The sequence below is a fragment of the Eucalyptus grandis genome, chromosome 9, assembly GCF_016545825.1.
Source record: "Eucalyptus grandis isolate ANBG69807.140 chromosome 9, ASM1654582v1, whole genome shotgun sequence".
Lineage (NCBI taxonomy): Eukaryota > Viridiplantae > Streptophyta > Magnoliopsida > Myrtales > Myrtaceae > Eucalyptus > Eucalyptus grandis.
Window position 1 is genome coordinate 16,251,958 of NC_052620.1, and position 27,939 is coordinate 16,279,896.

General features: G+C 40.9%; 2 protein-coding genes across 2 annotated transcripts; both read right to left on the reverse strand.

Moving 5' to 3' along the window:
- Nucleotides 1–1,205: 1,205 nt before the first annotated feature.
- LOC120288428 (proline-rich receptor-like protein kinase PERK2) lies at nt 1,206–16,723 on the reverse strand. Its single transcript, XM_039302403.1, has 2 exons — nt 16,718–16,723; nt 1,206–2,012 (listed from the first exon to the last, which is right to left on the reverse strand). Exons 1-2 carry the CDS (start codon nt 16,721–16,723, stop codon nt 1,206–1,208), a joined length of 813 nt encoding a protein of 270 aa, XP_039158337.1.
- A 680-nt stretch (nt 16,724–17,403) lies between these two features.
- On the reverse strand, nt 17,404–19,355 carry LOC104418411 (homeobox-leucine zipper protein HAT22). Its single transcript, XM_010029748.3, has 3 exons — nt 18,799–19,355; nt 18,487–18,566; nt 17,404–17,970 (listed from the first exon to the last, which is right to left on the reverse strand). Exons 1-3 carry the CDS (start codon nt 19,216–19,218, stop codon nt 17,676–17,678), a joined length of 795 nt encoding a protein of 264 aa, XP_010028050.1. The 5' UTR covers nt 19,219–19,355; the 3' UTR covers nt 17,404–17,675.
- Nucleotides 19,356–27,939: the final 8,584 nt, after the last annotated feature.

The following is a 27,939-nucleotide window of genomic DNA, read 5'->3' on the forward strand; positions in this document are numbered from 1 at the left end:
TATATAGAAAATTGGTCAACAAGGTTCATATATTTGCTCTTACTTGCCTCATTTGAGAGCATCAAAAAGAGCCATCTGGATACTTGCCTGGCAGCTATGTGGTAAGTAGACTGAATCGAGGATATCTATTCGTCCCTAGAACCACTAGATCAATGAAGCAAGCTTGTCGAGAGTATGGATAGTCCTCTTAGATTGCCCATTCGGTCACGGAGAAGATCATGACAAAGGAATGTTAAAAAAGTATAACAAAAAATCTCAAGTAATGTGGGATAATATTTAAAAATCCATGTTATTTGATGAAGGGGCGTGAGCGCACATACGTGAAGGGGACTAATAAATTTAAAATTTGCATTAATGTCGTTTTATTAAAAAAAAAAAAAAAGTACTAGTAATGGGTATTAAGTAATAGGGGTGAGCGGGTCCAGGGTGGGTAGGGTCAAGACACTGGACCCTGTTCCTACCCATTTTCATTGGACCCTGTTCCCAGCCCACCCCCGTTTTTCCGGTCCGGGACAAAATTGACCTGTTTATATTGGAACATATTTTGCATAAAAATTAACCTTAGAAAAGCAAGTCTAGATGAGTTATCTGCTGAAATAAAAAGACCGAACCAAGCACATCTTTCGACCAAACTCATTAGGAACATGTATAAAATTTGGACTCCCCTTGAAGAAAACAACCAATTATATAATTCGACCATCTCGCATCCCCATATCCCACAAGATACATTGAGTTTGCCTTATATTAAACAACAAAGATTCCCTCGCACTAAAGCAATATCTAGTCAATGAACCACTAAATCAGTGAGGTCGCCACAGTCACGTACAGCTAGGAACAAACAAGGTCAATTCAATACACTTTACAATCACTCCTTCACTCCCATCAAGTAGTTATAGCCTACCAAAGTATCTGCCTTCTAAGATCCATCACTGGAATACTGAATGAGTAACAAAGACATTCTGCCAATATCATAACTTGGCTTCAGGTACAAAAAAAGGAACAGAACATTAATGTAAGTACAGACAATATTAATGGCATTAAGGAACATAACATTAAGGAACAGAACATTAACTTGGCTTCGAAATCTTTGATCGAAGCGATGGAGTCAAGAAATAGAAACTCGAGCTGCGGCATTTTCACCAAACCAAAAAAAAAGAAAGAAAGAGAAAAGAAAGAAAGAAAGAAGCAGGGGTGGTCGGGGGAGCTCACCAGGATACGAGCGGCGAGGGAGTGAGAAGGGCCACGGGAGGAGAGGGAGTTGAGGGCAACCTCGGCGGCGGAGTGCTCGGCTTAGCGGAGCGGGAGTGCTCTGGTGGAGCAGCGAGGTAGCGGCAGCTTCGCGAAGGGGGGGCGGCGGTAGATCGGCAGTAGGGGAGCTTGGGAAACAACGCGCGGTGAGATCTACGGGTTAGAGGCGTCAGCGAGGCAATAGTAGCAGGTGGAAGGGCGAGATTGAACGGAGGCAGCGTCGGCGCTCGGGTGCGAGCTTGGCGGGGGTCAGCAGCTTCGCAATTTCGGGAAGCGAGGGCAGTCTGGCAGCTTCGCGAACGAGACCATCGACTCCTCGTCGGGCCGGAGGAGGTCCCGCCACACGGCAAAGGTGACGGAGAGCCCGAACGCGCCGGACGGCGTGAAGACGACATGCGGGACGCCGCGGCGCGGACGAAGCGGTGGGTCCACCCGAGAAAGAAGTCGGAGACGACCGCACAGGGCGGGGAGGGTGGGACTCGAACCACTGGGAGAGGAGCGGGAGGTGGAGGTCGCGGAGGGCGTGGACTTTGGTGACGAAGCGCACTCGCGGCGGGGGGCTCTGGGAAGGCAAGACAAGAGGTTGGAGCGAGGAGGAGGAGGCGAGGAAGGGGTAGAGCAGGTGGAGGTTGTCGGGGGGTGACGGCGGTGGCGGTGGCGGGGCGGGGGGGGCGGGGGGAGGAGGAGGAGCTTGGTGGCGGTGGTGCAAGCGCGAGGGAACCGAGAGAGGAGCTCGGGAAGTCTGGTTCTCTCGCGTCGCGCCTCTGCGGATAAAGATAGAAATAAAATTAGGGTTTTGCTGGGGTAAAAACCGGTTCCCAAACCGGTCCGGTCGAACCGGTTCCCGGGTGGGTAATCCCTCGGAACCGATTTAAACAGGGTCTGAGTTTTGGGAACCGGTTTCCGGCCCGGTTTTAACCGGAACCGGTTCCCAACCTTGTTTTCCGGGTGGGCCGGACCAAGAACCGGGTAAACCCGGTCCGGTTGCACACCCCTATTAAGTAAAACTAATAAAACTAGTATTAAGTAAAACTAATAAAACTAAGTCCTTAGACTCAAGAATCTTTGGTTTGTAAAGTAATGTGGACTCTTGCATCTTAATTGGCTTTTAATCAATCTGTTGGGAATAACGGATCCCCGAAAACCGGATTCGACACTAAATTGAACCCCTAAATCAATGCGGAAGACGAAGCCCGGGAAATAACACGTATCACCGATCGTAAAGCACACCACGGATTCGAGCGTACCTTGTTAGCCACAGATTAGACACTGACGCTGATAGAGGAAGAAAATCTGGCCCTGTTCGATCCGATGAAGCCTTGAAGGGAAGAAGAAAATGCCGTATGCTTTACTGTTTCTTCTTTTTCTTTTTTTCTTTTGGAGAGAGAGAGTGCGTGGGAGAGAAGAAGACGTACGTTTTTTCAAAACCTTGTCATCTCTCTCTCTCCTCCCTTTTATACCTTCCCCCATCCACGGGCCCTATTCCCGTGGGCCGGGCCTTTTGGGCCCAGCATGGGCGGACGGGCCTTAAGCCCATCACCAATTAAAACCATCATCTCCCACTCGCACATGGTGGGCTGAACAATATTCTCTTTACCTCTCTTCAACATTCATACCAGTGAATAATCCGTGCGACCAGCATACTTTGAGAGCTCGTTGTTATACATCTGTTAGGAATATATAGCAGCTCATAATGGGCGTCACACTTGAGTAGATTTAGTATGCAGTACCCTAGATCGATCGATCACATTTATATCTCTCTTGATCTCTTTTAAACAATAATATATATATTGTATTCACAATATGATCATCCCAAAGACAGTCATAATTGGTTAACCGGTGAATACAAAACTACAATGTGATTCTCCAAAATCGATCTTCCTCTTTTCTTCAAACTCTCAATTTCAGTTCAGCTTGCTTTTCTAGAAATGTCCCATTAGATCGAATCAAACTCATGACCATTGGCAACATCCTAAGATAGCAAACACTAAATAGAAATTTTGAGAATAAGTAAGAGTTATGAGGGGACTAAAAAATTGATGAACTCTTTTTCTCAAGAGTCTCACACGACATAAAAATTGAGATCAAACTTTTGCCACTCTTATTGGTCGTTTCATGCATACGTAGTATGAAATACGTATTACGGTAATAACTCATTTCCCATGGAGCGTATGTCTACACCTTCAATACCGTACAGATGATAGTTCAGACATACCCAATGTCTAACTTGAGTTCACGTATCTACTCATTTACAAAATTTATCAGAACTCACATCTGGCATCATAAACAGATAAAGTAAAATATGTAGGGTATTTTACTTTCGGACATAGTAAGTATTATGTCATCATCTTAACACCCAGTTAAGGCGACATACATATTTTAAGCTTGAGCTCTCAATTATCACCTAGATAATAAGCTTAAAAACAGTCTCATCTCTATTTATCACATAGTAAATAGAGGCGATTACTCGTGTGAGTGGGCTAATCTTATATCTGTCCGACATACTTCCTCAACTTAAAATAATGCACTGAGCACTAAGATGCATAAAGATCAAACAAAGATTCATAGGCATTAATGATGAAAAAACACAAATTCACCAAATGTGAACGCTTCAGGGAAATTACAATCCAAAGACATCGGACTCTACGCAATCCTAGAGATTTCATATGGCCACAAAACACATCTCTAGGTATTGGCTTTGTCATAGGATCTGCTACCATTCTATGCGTAGTATGTACTCTAAGTTCACATCTTTTCGTGCAATCATATTCTTGACAAAATTATACTTGGTATCTATATGTTTGGTCTTGCCATGATATTTTTGGATCTTTGGTGTACATTTTTGCTGCTTGGCTATCACAGTTAACCAACAATGAATCTGCAGCACTTCAAATAACACCTAAATGATCAAATAATCTCTTAAGCCAAACATCTTCTTATATTGCTGCTGATAATGCCACGAACTCAATTTCCATCATGGACAAGGCTATACACTTTTGTTTCTTACTGCTCCAACATATGGTGCCATTATTCGGTAAGAAAACAAACACAAAGGTAGATTTCCTTTCATCTAAATCTCCTCTCCAATCAGCATCAGGATAGCCTTTGAGTTGCAGATCCTTTCCATAATAACTCAACGTATAATCAGCAGTCCCCTTTAGATACCTTAGTATTCATTTAACGGCTTTCCAACGTGCTTGACCAAGTTGGATTGGTATCTACTCACCATTCCAACTGCATAACATATGTCAGGTCTTGTACACATCATAGCGTACATCAAGCTCCCAACAGCACTAGCATAAGGAACATATTTCGTTTGTTCCTTCTCTTGTGGAGTCCTTGGACACAGTCTATGGCTCAATCCTTCACCTTTTGCAATAGGAGTGTCTATGGGTTTAAAATCCCATATCATTCAATTCAAAATTTGGAAGACAACCAACTTTTGACAGTATTGACAAGCTCCATATTGCTTTCGGCAATTAGTATATCATCAACATATAATGATATGATCACAAATTGATCATTGGATCTTTTGATATATACATAATGATCCTCATCTATCATTGTAAAATCATATGCCATTGTGGCATTATGAAATCGTAAATACCATTGTCTTGACGACTGCTTAAGGCCATATATCAACCTCAAAAGTCGACATACCTTTTCTTCTTGGCCTTTCACTATGAAACCAGCAGGTTGTTCCATATATGTTCCTTCCTCTAATTCTCCATTGAGGAAAGCAGTCTTTACATCCATTTGATGTAACTCAAGATCCAGACTAGCCACTATTGCCAGAATAATGCGAATAGAGGTAAATCTCACTACAGGAGAAAACGTATCTTCATAATTAATTCCTTCCTGTTGATTATACCCATTCGCCACAAGGCGAGCTTTAAGCCTTTCTATCGAGCCATCAGCCTTTCGCTTTATTTTGAGAACCCACTTGTTCCCAATAGCTTTGTGTCATTTTGGAAGATCAACCAGTTCCCAGATTTGGTTTGATTTCATTGACTCCATTTCCTCTTCCATTGCATGAATCCATTTTTCCTTACTAGGGTAATTCAGAGCCTCATTAATATTTCTTGGCTCATCCTCATCTTGTGGAGCAACCATAAAAGTTTCCCCTTCAATGCCAAAACTTTGACGGGGAATACTTTGGCAACTTGTTCGCTATATGGGAGATTGTACACTTAGCACATCATTCCCAATTATGCTCCCACTCGGATTAGATAATGACGATATCATTTCATCATGTGGTTGTAATTGAGAATGAGTTGAATTCAATTCATCACTTCTCATATTACTCCCACTTGGACGAACTCCACTAATATCATTATCTTGATCCAAGGTTTCAAATAGGGGTAATATTCCCCTATTTTGCCCTTCTTAGGAAATTCATCCACTAATAATGTGACTTCCCGTGATTCAAATTCAGTTATACTCCCACTTTCCTGCTCACTTACGAACACATACCCTTTCGAGTGTTTGGAGTATCTCATTAAAATACTCTTCTTTCCTTTGAGACCCAATTTCCCAAACTTGTGAGAGAACTCATGAGTATAGGCAGCCCAACCCCATGGCTTAAGAAAACTTAAGTCCGATTTTCTACCTGTCCATAACTCATATGGAGTGGAAGTAACTGATTTGGAAGGCACTCGGTTAAGTGTATAGGCAGCAGTTAACAACGCATCATTCCAAAAAGTGATAAGTAAATTAGCATGCGTCATCATGGACCTAACCATTTTCATTAGGGTTCTGTTTCTTCTCTCTGCAACACCATTTTGTTGAGGAGTATATGGAATAGACAACTGTCTTTCTATTCCTTTTTATCACATTATTTTCTAAACTCATCAGATAAATATTTTCGACCTCGATCAGATCTCAATGCTTTTATTTTCTTGTTTAATTGATTTTCAACCAAGTCCATAAACCTTTTGAAATAACATAATGTTTCAGATTTATGAGAAATCAAATAGACATATCCGAATCGAGTATAATCATCTATAAAAGTGATGAAATAAACAGCCCCATGCCTTTTTCTCACATTTATTAAACCACATACATCATAATGGATTAACTGCAGAGGAAATTCAGCTCTTTATCTTTTCCAAATGGTTTCCTTGTCGTTTTCCCTACTAGGCAATGTTCACATCTGGGCAAATCGACTTTTTCAATGTTGCCCAACAAGCCATTTTTGGCTAGTCTATTCATACGTTGTTGGCCAATATGATCAAGTCTAGCATGCCACATAATCACATCATTATCATATGAATTAGGAGACGTGAAACAAGGGAATAACAAATATTGACATCACCACAGTCAACATATAGTACAATGAAACCATCCAGAAAGTGACCACAACCATAGTAGTTTGTATCTAAACACAAATCTACACTTTTATTATGGAAGTTCACACATAAACCAAGCTTAACCAACACCAAAAAACAGACACTTAAATTTCGACGAATCTCCGAAGCATATAGAACATCATGTAGGAACAAGGTGCGTCCATCACGCATGTTCAATTGGCATGTGCCAATCCCTTTAACTTCATCTCTGGAGTTATATTCCACATAGATCCACTTAGTTCCAGTTGGTACTCGTTGGAATTCCACGAAGGATCCTCTATCATTCGCTACATTGTGCATTTGCTCCGAATCTACAAATTCCACAAGGATTGGATTCAGTCTATAAAGTAGAACTTGACACAAAAACAAAATTCTCAAATGTACAAGAGGTGTATACCTTCTTTGGCTCACAACGATGCGAGCATAGTGACCCTTCTTGTCACAATTGTAACACCTCACCCTTGACATTTTCTTCACTTGAGGACGTTTTCCTCTCTTGTGTTGGTTAACTCTTGATCTCTTGCAATAAGGACTTGATCCTTTGCTTTCCCACATATTGAACGAATCAATACGTTTGCGCTTAGAGCTCAAAGCCCTTTCTGAGCTAGAACCAGCATTGCAAATATCTATTTTCAGCTCACATGCCGTTAAGCGGTCCTCTACCAGCTCAAGGTGGCGTACAGCATCCTCAAAATCTTCCATAACATGGTCAAGAGCTTCTAGTGCTTCTTGCTTTTCCAGCACATATTGAATCCTCATATTCAATATTTCACAATTGTTGCCGTTCATATCAGCAATTACGTTCTTAGTTCTTTGAAACCATCAATCGAACACATCGTGCATATATGCACGAATAATTAATGCCTATCATTTATGCATCCACTTTGCACAGACCCATCATATCAATGAATAATTTCAAGTAAGGTTTCGTAATCAAAAGGTTACTATGTTTCCAATCATCCTCCAAAAATCCTAACTTAAAACTATCATTAATATGATTGTCATATGCAAAATCAATTCTATGAAGCTACAAAACTTCTAAACTACCCACAAATTAATTACCCACAAAGAACCGGAATAATGTAAAAGCAAATGATAATTGATATCTAATAAAACAATAATGCTTTCAACATAATACAACAATCCATTACACTAAGTAATATACACGAAGAAAATATCAACATAGAAAAAGATATTCACACTCAATAACATCTCAAACTAATCTAAGAAATAATTAGGGAATGTCCATTCTAATCTATCAGTCAAAATATCTGAGAAAACCGAAGGCACATTTGCCAACCATGGAAAAACTTTTGGAGAGCTCTCATGTCGCCACCAAGGCGCATTCGCTCTGCGCCATGTGGCGCTTAATCTAAGGGTTGAAGTTTTGGCCAACTCAATCCTATAGTACTCTCTTACAAAAAGCTTCCACTAGCCTTCTATAATCCGGACCACGTTGACCTCCCATAGCCGATCTAACACTGCTTGCCATTCAGGTGGAAGAGTGTTCATCAAAGCCGGCACTTTCTCAAAATCCGGCATAAGATAACCATTCCATATGATTTCATGTATCATCTGATTAACCTTGACCATGTGTGATACTAAATCACCATCAAGCCACCGATAATCGCCTAACTCTTTCATCGGCCTTTTAGTCTAGCTCTTCCTTCGTCTGTTCTCGGGATTGCGGGTATCCGTGCATAACACATCATAGTTCTTGCAACAAATGCAGAATAAAAAAAAAATGGATTACCTCTAACCCACACAGACATAATTGAAAAAAAAGAAGCAAACTCTTTTTTTTTTTGGGTCAACGGTCAACATCTGGTCAACGGTCAACGGTCGTCAGTCAATGGTCACCGGTTGGTCAACGGTCAAGTCGTCGGACCGGTCGCATCGGACGGACCGGTCGGGCCGGTTTGCGCGAGCTGCCCGCACGTGCCGCGCGCGTGCACGGGCTGACGTCACACAGACGTCAGCCGGCACGTGCCGCGCGTCCGCGGTTCGGGTTGGCCGTCCCGGCCAGGAGTCGGATCGTTAGCCGTGACCGCTCGGCCAATCGGCGTCATTGCGACGTCATCGATGACGTCACCCGGCCGTTCGACCGTTGGGTGACGTCATGCGCTGACGCGCACGAGTCGATCCGCCGACCGGTGCGTGCGGATTCGCCGGCCGCCGGCGCCCACATGCCGGTTCGCCACCGGCGCGTGTGGCGCACGCGTTAGGCGAGCCAGCGGTGCGTGCGGCATCGCCCAGCGGCGCACGACATGTCGCCGGACTCGCCTCGACGACCTCTTTCACCCAAAGTGCCTTCAAAATTCGATTTTGACTTACGAAAACTCGAAAAATGGCCGAACAAATTGGGTGTCGGGAATTCTCGCCCGATCCGTACGGCCGAAAATTTTCACGAAAATCAATCAAAAAAGCATCAAACAGGTCGGGAAAACGTGAACTAGGGCTCGATACCAATGTTGGGAATAACGGATCCCCGAAACCGGATTTGACACTAAATCGAACCCCTAAATCAATGCGGAAGACAAAGCCCGGAAATAACACGTATCACCGATCGTAAAGCACACCACGGATTCGAGCGTACCTTGTTAGCCACGACAGACACCGACGCCGATAGAAAGAAAATCTAGCCCTGTTTGATCCGATGAAGCCTTGAAGGGAAGAAGAAAATGCCGTATGCCTTACTGTTTCTTCTTTTTCTTTTTCTTTTTTGGAGAGAGAGAGCGCGCAGGAGAGAAGAAGACGTACGTTTTTTCAAAACCCTGTCATCTCTCTCTCTCCTCCCTTTTATACCTTGCCCCATCCACGGGCCCTATTCCTGTGGGCCGGGCCTTTTGGGCCCAGCATGGGCGGACGGGCCTTAAGCCCATCACCAATTAAAACCATCACAATCTAAAATATGTTAGTGGTGACTCAATTAAAATCAAATGAATAATTAATAAGAAACCAAATTGTGGTCAGTATGACTTGGGGGAGTTTGTGTGAAGCATAAGCACCATCAAGCAAAACGATTATTTGCGCCTGCTTAGCTATCTGGTAAATTCTCTTGAGGTTTACTTCAGAAAGGTTGCGACAGAATTTATTGATTTGGATTATCTAGTGGAATATCTTAGTAATTTCCTCAGTCCAATATTTTTCATTTTAATTTTTTTTAATTTATATATAGTGCATCACTTTTCATGTGTAGACAACAAATCCTTTGAATTAATGAAATATCAAGAGATTCTCTATCGCATTTTGTGCGTATGCACTTTAGGCGTACGTTTGCGAGTTGCGATTCCTGTCTATCCGTTTCCACTGCATCAACTAATCCCAAGAGTGAGTTGGATTATAACAGTTTCGCTCACTAAATAACAATCGATTTTTGAGTGAAGCATATTATATATAAGGCCAATTTTCAATTTTTTGTGTCCACGTCCAGATTACTATTAGCTCTCACATCCAAAACTAATCAAATTAGCAAATAGTTGGGGTGTGATGGTGAATTTCTACATGTAACTTTTGGACATTGAAATTAAGGGAAAAAATAGAAATTTGAGGAAAATGATTTGCATTGAATATGTAAAAAGTGAGGATGCGTCTGTTGTCGAAACAAACAGTTTTAAAAAGGAGGAAGTACTTTAAAAAATCTCGCAATTACATAGCGCGCATGAAAACTAGTTTTACACAACCTAAAAGCCTACGAGAGTTTTAGGATATGACCTTTTAATAATTAAGTCTAAAACGGTTCAATCCCTATGTGTGCATTTCGCAGGGGAAACGATAATAAAGTGATCAATGGGTCTGGCCCACGAAAGATTGGGCTGAACCCATGACTCTGCTGGCAAACCAAACTTATAAGCCCAAATCATCAGATCTAGGTTTCTTTGGCCATGAACAAGTCTATCCGGTGGGCCAAATGAAACTCCAGATGGGATATCCTATTTGGCGTTTGGAGTGATGCAAAATCTGTAATTGTCCAAATATAACCTAAATATAATCCAGATAAATAAATCTTACCTAGGAGGTGAGATAGATCCGGATAGGATATGGATTAAAAGAAAAATAAATAGCCAAAGGTAGATCAATGGGCAGAAAACGAGGGCGGCAGCTCCACTGTCCTTCGCAATGTTTGCCCATTGGAACCCTCAGACCATTGCCTGCTTATCTGCAGCAGATCCTCCACTTGCCGTCAAGGATGTGCACCTAGATCTACCCGCCTAGAAAGAGAGAGTACCCTTGTTCGCAATGATCCAATTTAAACCTTCTTTGACCTTTTTTTGATAGGGCTTCAACGTAGCGATTGAGCAGTGTAGAGGGGTCAAAGAACCCATCAGCACTTTCAATTGTTGCGCGTGGACGAATTTTTTGATGAAATTCATGGATGAACTTGGCGTCGCTATCGAGATATTATGTGAGAAAGGGACAGAGACGGGGAAGAGAAGCTCTTATGTGTGTGTTGTGTTTGCAGGTGAAGAGTCTTTGAGAGAGAATCATGAACAGAGAGTTGCTTGGGGCATGTGTTAACAGTCAATAGAGACCGAAGGTTTTCAAGCAAATTCCACTTAGAAGGCTGTTGGAAATGAAGAAAAATAATGCCCGGTAAGATAGGCAGATAGAAGCCAAATGCAGAGAACTCGTGACTTAGGATGAGGGCGATGATGGTGGTGAGGCGACAACTGTGAGGTTAGACAATGACAAGCATCGGGCAGCCAATGCATCTCCAATCTGTGACATGAAAGAAAGGATATTTGGTCCGAATGTCCATATCTATTTTATATTAAGGCATTTATGAAACATGGTATGAGATATTACAAATCTCATTGTTATTCTATTTAACCTATATCTTATCTGACTTATATCCTATCTGACAAAAAAAATAAAAATCGAGACGGCCAAATATGGCCTATATGTGCATTACGCAGGTGAAAGGATAATAAAGTAATCAATGGGTCTAGGCCCACGAAAGATTGGGCCAAAGCCATGAGTTGTGCTGGCAAGCATGGGTCCAAACTTATAAGCCCAAATCATCAAATCTAGCTTTCTCTGGCCCCAGAGAAGGACCGACCCTAGGTTTCTTTTGGGCCTGCATGTACTGAGATACGTACGCTCAACCATGGGCATTAACAAGTCATGTTGCGTACGAGTTACCACTTGTCATTCATGTTCAGCAGATCCAAGTCAAGCTTGACCGAGAACATACTAAACTGGAGCGGCCCGCGAGCCTAATCGAGCGGCTGCTCTTTGGCGAATTGCGTATTATTACTCAAAGGAAATTAACCATAGCTTCTATTTTTCTTGATTTTAGCTCAACCAAGACATGAACTTGTGCAACCTTCCTTTCTCGTTACCGCTACGGCATGCTTTGCCCTCCAACTTGTAGATGCCATTTGAATGATCAGTTTCCAAGCCTTCAGCTGCTGTTTATTTTGGCAGCTTACTTCCTCGTATTACTAGGGTCGAGTTGACTATGAAATTAGAAAAGATAGAAAAGAAAGAAAAGAGAACAGAGACAAAAGCAATAGAAATGGGAAGGATCAATAGCGCCACCGTAGGCCCTGCTCGCCTACGATCGCGATGGTGTCGTCGATTGCAAGCTACCATCATCTCAATAGCTAGCTCACGAGTCATCCAAAATTTCTTCTCTCTCTCTTCAAAAGATCCGAATCACCACATGCCGGCGACAGCGGTCGCCGTCCACCACCATGTGATGGTAATTTGCTCGAGTGACAGCCACCACTGTTTGATGGTCGTGTATTTGCGTGCCCGCAGGTCTGTGACGGGTGGGGGGAGGGGGGCTTTCCTTTATGTTCTTTTACAAATTTATTGTTTTATTTATTTATTTTTATCAAATTTGAGCAGTAGTTCTCTAAACATTCTCTATAATTGATTATAGACATGTCCATTATTGGTATACACGGTACTTACCCAATCGTGAGTATGATATGAAAAATTCGGGAGGCTTTTACTCAATTTCATTTTATCCTATTTGACTCTTTAATTATGGCGAGAAAAATATAGCCTAAACGGATTTCAATAGCTCTGCATAGGATTACCATGCAATGTCTCAGAAGCGCATTATTCTCGTACCCATTGACCTAATCTCAATTGTCGATTTGATCTATAACCAGTAACCCTAAAGAAAGCCTACAAATGATGATGATTTGAGTCCACACGTCTAATCTGACGAAAACCCTCGAGCGTTTACGATCCCTTTGGGGTTTTGCATAAGGCCACCGTGCATCGCTTCTCATTCTCGTTGTTCCCGATGAATAGCACGCGTCAATAATTCACGCTCCGGTTGAAGCGAAAACTAACAACGGAAGCTACGTATCATCAAGATCACATCACCACATGTTGTCGTTGTCGCGTTGTCTGAATGCAGTATAAATCGGTGTCAGTATATCTGCCGACGAATCCGTGGCGCTTGCGGGTCCTGAAGACTATCTTATGCCATTTTGACCAAAAGGACAAATAATCACATGGGTTCTTATGTAATATATAGAATTAACTAATATTATTGTTAAGCAAACTTTTCTACGTGGGGCTGTCATGCTTGGACAACATGGATCGTCCATAGTCAATCATTAGTGCAATGACTTCATTTGGAAACGGTTGAAATGTGAACAGAGATCACAACGTTGTGCTTTGGTTTCCTTTTTCCTGTTTTTCCTTTTTAATGTTATCGCTCAATTATATGTGGTTTGAAATCATTCTAGGGTGGTTGCCCCATTCCCTAGCTAGAGCACGGCTAGAAAGAGCGTGAATCTTTTGGCTTTATTCGAAAAGAAAATTAGACATGAAGAGCCGGTGCAACCCACCACATCTCTCGTAGGAGTTGTCGACGGACCGTCGATCCTCGGGCGGCGGTGGCAAGCGGCTCGTGATCCCTCCCCCAGCCCCGGCAAAGGTGGGTGATAAATCAAATATAATCATATTGTTATCGGTTTTAGCAAGTGTGTCAGGCAATACATATTTCAAAATTACATTGCTTGAAACCAGATAGAGTAGCTCCTAGGTGTTTGCGAGGCGCTAGTTGTCTTGTCGGCAAATCATCTTACAGAAGGAGTGCTAATTTTCAAAGTAGCAGTTATTATAGAGAATGCAAAACCCTAATTCAAATATCACCTCACTGTTACACAATAAATAAGTAAAGAACATGCAAAAGCCCAACTCAAACCCATAATTCCTTTCTTCTTTCTAGTTATAGAGCGGACAACCACCGCTCCGCTGCTGCTGCCGCCGCCGCAGTTGCTGCCGCTATGGCTTGCTCCCTCAACGACACCCTCTACCACTATTATCGAATATGTCAAGCGTTATAGCATGACCATCTGAATACCTAATTACTTTACTGGGAATAGACATTGAAAGGATATAATTTTAACCCTAGCTCAACCTTATGCAATAGGCCCTAATCGTTTACCGCTCGTGGGCAACGACAAAGTAGCTAACGTAAGGAGGTAGGGTTGAGCAAGCCACCGATATATAATCAGTGCTCTTTTGAGGGTACACATGTTGTTCTGTGTCTCCTAAGACTACATTATTATATAGTAGCTGTCTACATTATTTTTTTCCCAACAAGGTCGATTGCTTTCGTCTATCACTGATGGATACAACACAAAACAATAAACAAAATCGTTGATTTGGCGCTCTTACCTGCATTATCCATACATCGCATGAGGCTCGACAAGCCGACATTGTAGCCAGCACGAGACATGTGTCCTTTCGGGGATTTTCTTAATTTGTTACGTGGGTGCACACGTATTGCAAATCTACAACAACCAAAAGAGTCGCGTTTAATATTAATGTGGCACTTTTTTTAAAAGCAACTTGTCCTCACTTCCCACAATTTGACCTCGCTGTTCCCCATTTATCATTGTGATTTGCCTAAGTCTTCAACTAATCATCTCTATCGGCCCGGTATGATATCTTAATAGATATCGAACCCGAGAGAGTAGCTTTCAATGCTACTCTCAACTTTACCTACTTCTACTTTATACTCCCTCTTGCAAACTATTTGCACCTTTTTTCTGTAAATTTTCATCATTATTGTATTAATTACTTTAAACTTGACAACAATTGACATAGCAAAATACGGTGCATTACAGTACACCCATTGATCTTAATAGGAAATAAGCATATTTGGATTCACATTAATTGTATTTATGTAACATATATAAATTGGCACTTAATTTAACTTTGATCGTATTTGTATGCTCGGCTAATTCTTAGCATTAAATACAAATATATTTATTCTTTAATAACTCAAACTTTTTCCCGTGCAATTTGTCGGGAAGAAAGAATTCCTCCTACCAAAGTAAAGAGTTCTTTGACTTACATCGAATTGAGTCCATTAAACGCTCGGATGTCATAACTAATACCAGTACTCATTCCAACCATAAAATGGGTGTACATGCCCATCTTAGAATAATTCAATTGGACATTTTCAATGATAACTATAGTGATACCCACGCCACATTAATTGATGGGTGGAAAAGAATTTCCCATAAAGCACACTCATCTAGATATATGTTGACCCTTTCTCAACCTCCACCAGTCCCTTTCAATGCCCTTATCATCTTGTCTTGGTAAAAATAGGAGGGCTAATACAAAATGAAGGGGCGAGTTGAAGAGTCGAGAAAAGCAATGATAGTGATTGTAGCCGGTGATTGATCAAAGAGGACCTTCCTCGAAAGTCCCCTCCATCGAAATATATTTAATAGGTCTACGCACACACAACACTCGCCCCACAATTTCAGGCAACGATTGAATGGAGCGTAGACTGTCATTGGAGGAAGAAACTTCTCACATCCTCCCATTATTGTCCAATTAGTCGCTCACACCAATCATGGTAGCGTGCATCCAACGTTGGTGCCTTTTGGGTCTCACAGAACCCGTCAATCTTGACCGTCAACTTGACCGCCTCGCAATTTAAGGGGATTCCCATTGTCGTGACGGAAAATTATACTAGGGTTTTCCAGAATAGATGTATATATTTGACTTGAGAAGCAATAAGTTCAAGATTACTACTTTGTAAATCTTAGTTTTCTTAGCCTTTGTATGGTACTAAAATGCAAATTAAGATTGATTTATGGGATTGATATACGAAGGGATTCCGCATTCTTGTTAGGTACCTTAAAAGTAACTCATTCACTTAAATATCCATTTGTAATTTATCATATGAAGCAGAATAAAATGGAAAACAAGAAATGATGAAAACCATTAAGTACAAAACTAGGTTGTTATAGTCCACTCCACTAATTTTCTTATCTTGGCCCATCTTGATGAACTGATTTAAAAATATCAAGTCTGAAAATATGAATCTACTAATATACTCAAAAAGCAGCGCAAGAGGATAAATACTGACTTTATAAAACAATGGGACACTGAATTATTGATGAATATATAAGATCCTGACAACAAGTGTCTCAACGATACCTATCAATCAATTGAATAAGAAAAATTCCATGATTTTCGAGGTATTACTTTTCCTCATACTGTGCGTCACAAGCGCGATGGAGATTGAAAAGTTCCTCATTGAGTACAGGCAACCAATACACTCATGTCGCACGTAATCAACACGACCCAAACACAGACTTCCATGAACTACTTTGTACACCAACATGCTCAATTTGGTCTTTCCTTGGACTCTTACGCGCAGAGAGTTGGGAAACTTCAAGTATGAAAGGGACGAGGATAGTTGGAGGAGGGAGGTGGGGACCCGCTCATAATAGAAACTAGAAGAGGTTGAGGGAGGAAGGTCTTGACCCTCTTCATGGGAAATCCCCATGATGAGATTTGTGGGAAAAGATAAGAAAGAGAGAAATAAATAAATAAATAAATAAATAAATAAATAAAGGAAGGGTGGAGGCCCATTGGGACATCACGTGGTGCATGACCCACCGGTCTCCTTAAAGCCGAAGCATCTCACGAGACCAATGACTCTCTCTCTCTCTTCATTTTCAACTCTCTCCAACAAGCGATTCATCATCATCCCATCACCACCTCTCCATCCCTATTTCTCTATTCCTTTCTTTATCGACACGCCTCTCTCTCTCTCTCTCTCTCTCTCTCTCTCTAATCAACCGAAATCAACTGAAACTTAAAAAGGTCTACACACGTGAGCTAACCTCCATCTCCCGTTTTACCTACTTAATAATGACCCCCCCGAATCATATGTTCTCTCGCATTCTCTTCCCCTTTGCTTATTCTTTAAATCATTATCATGATTATTGAGATTTCGGATTTGAAGCATGACTATAAATAGTAAAGGTTCATCCCATCTTGAAAATTAGATAAACACAAAAATAAGAGGAATAAAGAGCCTTCCATCATTTCTTCGTTTTTTTTTTTTTTTGGGCGAGAAGAATAGGGAGATTTTGTGCGCTTGGATGACATGATTTTGTCTCATGTTCGACTCTTTTAATTTCAAGAGAGAAAGCAAAATTATTTAATTAATTAATAAGTATAGTATTAAAGTCAGAAGCATGATTAGGCGAGTACCCCGTGGTCTAACGTTGAAAAACCCGCGGAAATCTCTAGACCGTATTATGAATGCGATTATTCTCTCCTTGTACCATTCTGGCGTTACGAATCAAGTCCCGTGGCCTTAATTTTTAATATTATATAGTGATGAGTTCTAGTACGTGTGAGTAGGTAATAATGACGTCATCAAATACGAACGGAGGAACTTTTTCTGCGGGTCACAAAAAGGCTCTCCCTCTCCCTCTGCCTCTGTCTCTTCCTCTCCTCAATGAAAGTCCGTTGCCAAAGGCATCTAAACATCCACAATCTTTATGGAAAGAAAACATGGAAATGAAAATAATAAATTAAAGTAATTCCTCCATTGATAATCTCAGATATATTGTTAAAACATATACAGATTAAGCCCAAAAAAGAAGAAAGAAAACAAGGAGATGATGATCCATCAGGAGTTTACTATATGTCCCTAACAAATAATTACATTGGATCTTTAACTAGCTACAAGCCCTCAAGCAAAAATTATAGGGGGTTGTGATTTGGGGTCTATATATGTCTCTCTCTCTCTCTCTCTCTGTGTAATATCTCTAAAACCCTAATAACTTCTAATCAGCAAGCAGCAGATGGATTGGTAAAGTGATGACTGTATAAGTGTGATTTTGTCGTCATCGAAAAAGGGCCCTTCGTCGGCGCCGCGCCGTCGACGCTCGGGCCCGCACCAATCCGCTCGCACGAGGGGCACATGGTGAGGGTCGCCGCGGGCATGTGCATGTAAAAGGGTTGGGCCAGTTTCAGGGCCTTAAGCTCTTGGAGCTCCTTCTGCAATCGCCGGTTCTCGTCGGTCAGCGTCTCACAGCACTTCTTGAGGAACTCACAGTCCACTTCGGTCTGCTTGAGCTTCGTCCTGAGGAAGAGACCAAGAATACATTGATGAACATCTCTATCACATCAAAACGAACACCCCAATAAAAAAAAAATCACTATATTACTGAGCAAATGAAGATTACATATTTCACGATCGAAGAAGTGTTCCAGATTTTGTAGGTTTGCGTACGTGAAAGTTATGAAGAAACCGTGTATTATTTGTATCTTGTGCAGTTATCAAAAGGTTAAACCACTGATTTTTATTAAAAAAAAAGTATTTTATGGTTTTTAAATATTAAATAAAATCACCACCGCAAAAAATGGATAAAGAGTGTAAAGGAAATTTTGAATCATTTGGGGGTATGAATTTACGTGAACGCAATTTGCCGTGCCGTACTCGTAACTTGCGCTTGGAGCAAAAGTAGTATCTCGGAGGAAAGTATAAGTTATGGCCTATATTGACTTGAATATATTGGAAAATGCATGAGGAATCTATCTATTATGGCCTATATTAAAATTTGTACTTCGTTTGCGGGTGCTATGAATGATCTGTTACCTGGCTCTCCTGTTTTGAAACCACACTTCGACTTGGCGGGGCCGTAGATTCAACTGCCTCGCTAGAGCTTGCTTTTGCTTCTGTTTCCATTCGAAAAAAGTACAGAAAAAAAGCCAAATATCAACACCAAACTAATTTTGAGAAAACGAAGAAGAAATCGAGTGGATGGTAACAGACGGACAGAAAGAAATGAAAAATCTTCCATGCAGTCGATCTCAGCCGTCGGGTGTATGAATCGTTAGTCGTTGCGAAGGAAAAGATCATTCAGTCAACCGTGGGCCTTTGAGAGAGAGAGAGAGAGAGAGTGATTACAGGGTTGAGAGTGCTATGCTGTTTGAAGCTCTCTTCCAGAAGAGCAGACTGTTCCTTAGTGAGCCGGAGCTTCTTCCTCGCATTCGCGCCGTCGTCGTCCTCGTCGCTCGCCTTCGATGACACCCGCGTCTCGACCTCGGCCTCCTCGCTGCTGAGGTCCCTCTCCCTCTTCACCCGCGGACTCGAGAACGACGACACCGCGCTGAGGCTGTTGTGGCTGTGCGGCGAAGCCTGGCGATACAAGTGGTCCGCCGGAGGCTGCTCGTCGCGGGTAGCTTTGGTCGTGCCGGAGAGGCACAGCGTAAGAGAGGGCTCGAAGTTAAGGCGCTGTTTGGCTTGCCTCTGGGCTTCGATCTTGAAGGGCGTCTCGAGGCCAAGACTCAGAACAAGGCCTGTGTTGCACAGATCATCTATGCCCATTTGAGGAGATGGTGGGAGATTGATTTGGTCTTGTGTTCTTGAAGATGAAGGAGAGAGCTTGAGAGAAAAGAGAGAAAGAAGAGAGGCGTTGATTGGAATGGCAGAGAAAGAAGGTGGGGGTCTAAATAAGAAGAAAGAATGATGAGACTTTTCTTTTTCTTTTTCTTTTTCGTGAGGGGGGTGAGAGGGCGTTGGGTCATGGTGGGTGGGTGGCTATGATTATTAATCAAACGAAGGAATGAGTATAAAAACGAATCTCATTGGAAATTATGAAAAGTCCTCTCTCTCTCTCTCTATCTCTCTCTCTCTCTCTTCTCTCGCTCTCTCTCTCTCTCTCTACATAGGTTGACCATTTGAACCCCACCACAGTCATCCGCATTATAAATAACAGACGAACTAGGAACCTACTCTCTTATCTCTCTCTCTCTCTCTCTCTCTCTCTCTCTAGCTTTTTCTTTTTTTTGGTCTGACTCTAACTTTTTTTGAAAGGATGCTAGACTACACAGCAACAGTGAAAAAATGGGGTTTTGTGCGGGGCGGATAAAATATGGGACGTGGGTTCACATGGGGGAGTGGGAAACACAACATCAACGGAGTGATTCGTCCATCCTTTGCCACCCATTAACGTACAGATTTAACTATTGTTGATATCTCTCTCTCTCTATCTCTCTCTTCCCACGCAATTATATTATCCTGCCTTTTTCCGAGTATCAATTATTGTCCACCTATGTTTTCAGCTTGTGCCCCAGTTTCCCATCAGAAAATATGAAAAAGAAGGGACAAAAACAAAATACATATCTTAGCATGTAACACACTTTAGATTTGAAGTACATGTCTCATTTTGCTCTTTTCATAACATAAGCAATCATATGTGCAGATCATGATGACAAATAAATAAATGGTTAGTGCTTTCCATTGATTATCATTAGCTGGTGATTTTCTGCTAAGCCTGAGTAGACAAAGCAAAAATCACAACTTCATCAAGTTTATAAACTATAATTGATATGAAAAGTTCCATCAGAAGCCTAAGTGATTGGATGTTGCTTTTGGTTCTATTAATGACGGACCACATGAACTGTCCCCCACTCCCATGCCTGGTTAAACTGGGTAGAGATGGGTTCATGTCACCTTGCTTACCAATATCAATTTATTTTATTAGTAAGGGATGGTTGCCTTGTTTTTTTCCCTTGATCATGAATGTGGAGATTAGAAAGTGATGCGCATTATCTAAATCTATCATCGAAAACAGCTTCTTTGTTCTTTGTTTGTTGTGTGAAAAAGCAAAAAAAAAAAAAAAAAAAGGAGAGAGAGAAAGAGAGAGAGAGAGAGAGGGGGGGAAACAAGCAAAGTAGGTACAAGACACCATTGAAGTTTTCAAAGAGTTATAATGGTGCCGAATATGATTCATCAACAAGAATCCGGATCTTTGCTTAACTAGAAAGTTGATGGGGTGTGCATTGGGGCCTACTAATCTGTACATGTATAAGCGCATTCAATAATGCTTTGTCGGCTATGCTGATGAGGAGTTAGGTCACCCAAAAAGCATGATAGAAGCTCAAAAAAATAATAATAATTCCAATGTAAAATAATTCAAAGTGGGGGCAAAAGAAAGAAAAGAAAAGGAGACTCTGGACAACAACAGGAGGGAGCTTCTATTACTGGTTGGTTTCACTTGTAGGCAATGATCCATATGCAGGAAAAAACTGTGGAATGATTGGAATTAGATCTCAAACTGATGAAGAGCCTGATGGGTCCTCATGGACCACCCCATTAATGGTGTGGAAGTGGTGCATCATTTTCCAGGGGAGACAACGGTCAAATCATTCATGATACTAGATCATGGTATGTTCAAGATCTTTTTATTTGTGAAGCAAGAGGATTTAAGGTAATCACACGCCTTGCACATTCAAATCAGTGGAGATCTTGTGGGTCTATGTTGGGGAATGTAGGTAATTTCAATGTCAAACCCATGTATGTTGCGATCACCACCTCAGTCTACAAGGCGATGCGTAAAGGCTCTGTTTGCCATAACATGTGACATTAATGCTAATTTGGCTGTGAAGATTTGATTTTAATTTTTAAAACCTTTTTTCTATGTTGATACCCCCTACCCTTTGATCTTTATTTTTTGTTGTTTCTAGGCAGTCTTAGTTGGCCCCCCAGCCACCCTAGATGTGGCTCACTCATTTCCGGATGGATCTATAGAGCACTATAAAACTTAAGATTGCACGAGACTTATCTTTTCATGTAAACTCATATTTAAGTTATGTGGGATAAGAGATATGTCCAAAATCCGACATCTTGATCGTGTCTCCGATACCACTGCTGGTATAGGAGTCCACTGCGAGCACAATATTGTTGGTTGTAGCTTTTCCGGACCCATATGGCTTTAGAATAGATACATTTTGCAGTTTAAAGTTGATGTGGAATTAGAAACATATCTGAATATCCAACATTCTGGGGAAGGGCTTGAAATTGTTGTCCTTAATTTCTTTGGATGTTGTCATTTTCTTCTAACATCTCCTCAAGTACACTTCTAGATCGCATGCAATCGTCCAGCCGGACTATAGAGCCCGGGAAGACTGCTTGCGTTCAGCGGCGTTGCCCTGTGAGGAGCTCGACAGGACCATCCCCTGCAGTCCTTAGGTTCAGGATTGTCTTCAATGAGTGAAATTAAGGTGTTTCTTTTAGGTTTTTCTAAACAAACAGAGTTGCCACCAATCAGTTTTTTAAACTTGGCCAAGTGGACCTTAGGATCTTAAATAGTTTTAGGGAAGTAAACTATCTAATTATACATGTGGATGTGACCGGTCTGTTGTAAAATCAAAGATCTATGGTTCGGTGGTTTGATAATGTGTTTGGAAGCATTAACACCCTTACAACGCCCGTACGACACTTCATTTTCGATTAAGTCCTTTAAATTCCGTTGCCATTTCATTTCCTAAAATTTTACATGATTTTTCTTTCTTTAGAGAGATAATCGAGAAACAAGGTTCCCACCGTGTTATTCCCTCGGAAATTACTCAATCTGTCATGTGTGCTTTTGTATTTGGGAACATTAACAGACGTCTGCATGATTAGGATACAAAAATGATGTATAACGACATGTCATGTTATGACATGTTGTGTGATGACTTTGTCATGTCACAACTTGTCATGTGTTGGTGGGATGCATGGATCCCAGTGGAATGTCTATGTATGTGCAGTTAACTATATGTCCAGATCTTTTATCTGATGATGCATGTATGCATGTTTTAAAATTAATAAGCCATTTTTACTTGTGACATTCTTATCTCAGGTCTAGTTTGGAACGGACTTCGGAATACAGGGTGATTATCAGGAGCCAGGGTTTAGAAATTTTATGTAAGAGAATAATTCACAAGTCAAAAATAGAGTTTTGCCTAGATGAAGATCTCTATAACATTCGCAATGGGGTCAATGTCTATGTAAGAGTGGTGCTCAAGCCGACTTGGCGAGCCTGATGAGGCGATGTAATCTTGGTTGAGTTTTAATCTAAGCGGATGATAGTCCCAAACTCATCATCCTCACCAATTCTTGGATAGTCAAGACATGTTAGCTATGAAAACAGCATCCCAAAATCTCCATAACTATAATTTAGAACGTAGTAATGAAGAAAAAAAGATATGTGCACCTAATTTGGAATCCAATGTTCTTGACATGGAAAAGTGATAATCCAAAACTCAAGTACTCATCCTCTATTGCTTTCTATGTCACTGACTCAATAAGATTGTCCCTCATGAATTGCATCTAGTAACTATTCCTTATGTGAGGTTATTTATGCTTTAGAGAGACTTGAACATTATTTATGTAGGCTTTATAGGACCTCCTTCGTAAAGCTGTCAATGATAAGGCTTTATCATTTCCCAAGGTCCCGGACAACCCCCGTAATAGAAGACTTCAACTTAGTTGGGGCATCGCCCCTTCCATCTTTGATTGATTTTGCTTATTGGCGCCCTGTTGCGGCCTGGTTTCCCTTCTTGGTGCCTCTCCTCTTCTTCTCCTCTTTATTTCTTTTCCTTGTGCGAGCCACAATGTTGTGTGCTCTTTGCCCTTGGCCCCTGTTTGGCCTTCTTTGCTGCTGCTTTTATCTGCATTGTATCTCTCTTGCAGCTCTCCCCCCCCCCCATCTTTCTTTTCCCTTGGCCCCGGCCCCCTCCCACTCGTTTGGATTTGTTGTCCTTCTAAGTGTGAGTTGGTGCCGGGTCTCCTCCCTTTGCTGTACTTCTGTATAGCTTTTTGTGCTTAAGTCTATATACCTATTACCTTTTACAAAAAAAAAAAAAAAAACATTATTTATGTAGTGACTTCTAGCTAGGCTTCACACAGTAACTTCACTAATACAAATATTTAAATAGGTAAAATAACGGTCTAGGGAAACTATGATTATTCTTAGGTTAATTCCTAAGAATAATAGAGGTAAAAGCACATTTTTGCAGTTTTTTTTTCAAAGGGTAATATAGACATTACGACGGCCCATTTTTATGAAAAATCTAACTTAAAACAAGCAGAGTACCAATTTTTGTTTAATAATTCTAGCCTAGCTTTTTCATCGTTGTAATATTAATTTTATTTAGGAGGTTCAGAACTGTTACTTATCTCCTTGGGAAATTTGTTTACTTCATACCCTCATGTGATCGCCGGAATCTTCAACCTTGAACTTCATCGGAATTTCCTCAAGATGATTAACACTAAGAATTGGAGACAAGGGCACTCTTATAGGGGAATTTCGTAAGCCACGGGATTCTTTGGAAATGTTAGATCGGCCCTCCAAAAGGATGTAAAAAAACCCCACTCAAAAGGCTAGGCCATTCGTTTGAAGGATCATAAAATCTAGGGCTAAGCATATTGCACCAACTAAACCAAGAATTGCCTGGATCAAGCCGGACTAACCGGTTCTAGGCAAATCATGAGGGCATCGGTCTGGTTTGTGATTCCATTAATGAAACCAATGATTTTCGGTCCGATTCTCAATTCTGAGGGGAAATTAGGCCAAACTAGATTGATGAAGTGGACTGACTATATATTTCTACTTTTTTGTTTTCTTTAAAATAACAACAAACACTAAAATAGCAACAAGTCTAGTATTATTATTTTTTTTAAGGGAGAGATTTATCTTTAGAATGCTGAAATTTGAATGCGGAATTGCAAAGTGACCAATCCATTGGACTTAGACTGAACCCGACCGATTGGTCTAGTCCAGTTTCCGGTCCCAAGATTGTCTAGCAAGCCTCCAATCCTAGAAACTAGGAACTAGTCCGTTTCTTGATTCTTGGAAAGGACTAGACCGGATCAACTCTTGGAAGGCACATGACATGAAGTACCAACACTCTTTAGAAGCTTTTGTGTTATGTCCGACATTTCGACACATGTCCGACATGTTACGACAAGTTCCAGCACGCGATCAACAAGTGTTGGAAAATCTGTCACATGGTCAACTTTTCTTGACACACTCCAACACGCGAGTCCAAAATTCTAACATGCGATTCTGATACATATGGGTCAATTTTAAAATTTTCAATACTTAAGGGGTCAAAATGTAAATATATGAAAAAATAATGAAAATAACAACAATAAAGAGAAAAGAAGAAAATTCTTACTATCAAGTTTTTCACTTGTGAGTTCTAATACTTGATTAGGCTAATTGGGGTTTAAATTTTCCCGGAGGGTCGCTTGTCATGTGCAAACATATCCGACTATGTTGTCTGGCAGCCTTTTCTAGGAGATCCCATGTCGTTGTGTGGTTGCATCTGGGAAAAATGTCGGACAAGGTTGACGTTTGCCATGAGGAGTCAGATTTGATTAGAATTTGGAATTTGAGTAGTTTTGTTACTTTCATAATGAGACTCGGTTAGAAAATTCCCTCTTTTTGCTGGTTTATGATTAGTGATTCCGTGACCCAATTGTGGGTAGTTGGCTCATGGTAAGAAAGATTGATAAGGATGAAGCAGAAGAGACCTAATATTTGTGTGATTCATAGATTCGTGAAAGCAGACTTAAAGTTGTGATTTTTTTTTTTTTGCTTTTTGCCTCTTGCAAGCGGCGTACACAAGTTATCTCTTTTGGTCTATGTCATTGGCTTGTAAATTATCTCTCACATTTTCCATGGTGAATTTAGTGTTCTTGTCTTGGATTTTCATTTTTCTCAAACCTTGTTTTGCAAAGGAGCTCCAAGCTAGTCTTTATTAAGAACTCTGAATTCTATCTGGGATTATAAGAAGTCTCACTAATCTTTGACAAATGTAAGAAAACATGACATGTTTCTTTAAGTCTACTCTTTTGTGTTTGCAGTTTTGAATTTCTTGCTCAATCTCTATCAAATTAAAATAATAAATGATATTAACAAATGTTGGATTAATTTTTTCAGTAGAAATTAATTCTATGTTCTTTTTATTTATTTATTTATACATTATATATAAAAATATATATTTAATATATAACATGTCAGAACGTATCGGAATTCTCTATTTTTTTGAAAGATAATTTGTTAGCGTATTGCATCGTGTCGTGTCATGTATCCGTGTTGATGCTACATAGCAATCACCAAAAAAAAAAAAAAAGCCTTCTAAGAGCTAATTTAGCCTTTCCGAAGGCTGAAATGGCCCTTAAAACGGCAAAAAATTCCCTTCCAAAAGGCTAGGCCAACCATAACGGCGCTTGGCCAGACCTAACATGGAAAATGCCAACTTGGCACATCTCTAGGCTAGCACTGTGGAAGTTGAGGTGGAACCCATCGGTCGGGCCAAATCATTAAATCCCCGATAACTCAAGATCAGACGGTTGTGAGCAAAAAATATAATATCTTAAGATTCGATCATCCGATTTAGAAAAATCGTGTATCATTGGAAAGCTCTTCCTGAGTAAGAACCAATTTTACCCTTTGAACATACTTCTAATAGAAGTAATATTTGTGGTTGATCTTGGCCATTGCTTAGGTAAAAAATTAGGAGTCTACACATGGAAACCAGGTAAAGTTAAACGAAATGCAAAAGATTGAATGGCTAAATAAGATGTGATATACAAGATAATAAAACGAGAAAGGAAAGGATTTAATTGAAGATGTAATGTAAGTTTGATTGGAGAAGTCTCACATACAATGTGGCTATTTATAACCCACGATCAAGAATTGCAAATGGTTATTAAATTTAAAAGATGGATTCTTAAACCTATCTTCGGGAAAAATAACCCCTAATTCTATGTGATTACAAGATGTTACAACAACACTAATCCACAATAAGTTATAAAATCCTAAAATAGCGAAAATAAACATGATCACCCACTAGTTATGAATCTTCTATCATCTGCTAACACTTATCTAAAAGAAGCAACTTATGCAAACATATCGCTATTCAACAATTAAATGTTGATGTAAATGACTTCATCCTCAGTGAAGTTTCTCATCGATAACTGATGTTTGTTATCAATAACTTCTTTGACAAGTTATCGACGCTCTTCAAGTTGTCAACTATTCTTTTCATCGATGACATATGTTGTTCACCAAACTCTACTTTTATTGATTAAATTTGTCACTTTTCAAGCATAACCAAAAGTTAGTCATTTTTTTATGTTTTTTTTTTTACATAAACACACTTATGTATTGATTAGAGATGGAAATTACATCCTACGACTAAAGCATCCACATACAATAAGTCCGGCGATCCGAGCGAGAGAAAAGAGTGAAGTTTTGGGCCGGGTGAGCTAACCGGGCTTTGGCAGCCCAGTCAGCCACTAGGTTAGCCGTTCGGCGCAGTGTCGCAAAGAGAGAAGAGAAAGTGGGATAACCAAAATAGGGTTTCTTCGATCATTGGCCTCTGCTCCCATGGCGGCGAAAGACCATTCACGATCTCAACTAGTTGAAGACGGTCGGTATGAAGATCGATGGGGGTGTTGTGGAGTCCTCGATGATAGAGATGTTGGAGAGACAGATTCAGCGCCTGGAGCTCCGATTCGAAAGGTGAGGTTGCTGGAAAACACCTTGAGTAAATGTCAGTGATTTTACCTTGATCATCTCGGCAAATACTGGCCATAGATCCTGCCGAATTGCCCTCTTGATAACTCCCGTCGATATTACATTTCAGGACGCCCTGTGCCGGAGGTCGCCAAAGTTGATCGGGTGGAACAGAGTCAAGGCCAGAGCTTGAACTCGATCGGTAGATGCCTGCAACAGAAGACTGATATGCTGATAGTTGTGCCAGAGCCGATTCCACTACCATGGAGGGATTCGGACGGTGATTCCGAAAAATAAGATGATTTCTTTTCTTCCAGATCTGCCAAAAGATGGTGGCAACTACCGCTAGCCCGGGAGAGGGATTAGGTAACATTACATTTTCAATTAGCCACTGTGTAATACTGGAAACAGAAGCTGTAGAGGAGGATAAAGCAAGCTGTGAGTGTGACCAAATAGTGCACGTCCATGAACACTGAAGAAGCAAATGTTCAATTGTTTCAAGAACAGATTGGCAGCAGATTGGGCATAAGGGGTCTTGAACAATCCGACGGTTGAAGAGATTAGCTCGGGTTGCGAGAGCATTATGGCAGACGGACCAGAGGAAGCTACGGATTTTGGGAATAGTCTTCATGGACCATATGTTCCGCCAGAGACTCTGATTAGTCCAGTAAGAATTTGAACCCTGTAACTCTTGTAGTTGGCTGTCTGATTGTACCATTGCATAATAGTTACTCTTAACAGTGTATTTTCCAGTC

Excerpts from the sequence above, each read along its gene's own strand:
- LOC104418411 (XM_010029748.3), bottom strand. The coding sequence starts at position 19,218 with ATGGGCATAGATGATCTGTGCAACACAGGCCTTGTTCTGAGTCTTGGC. Across the intron at positions 18,567-18,798 it reads AGCATAGCACTCTCAACCCT|AAGCAAAAGCAAGCTCTAGC; the intron begins GTAATCACTCTC and ends GAATGGAAACAG. Across the intron at positions 17,971-18,486 it reads TTTCAAAACAGGAGAGCCAG|GACGAAGCTCAAGCAGACCG; the intron begins GTAACAGATCAT and ends TCTCTTCCTCAG.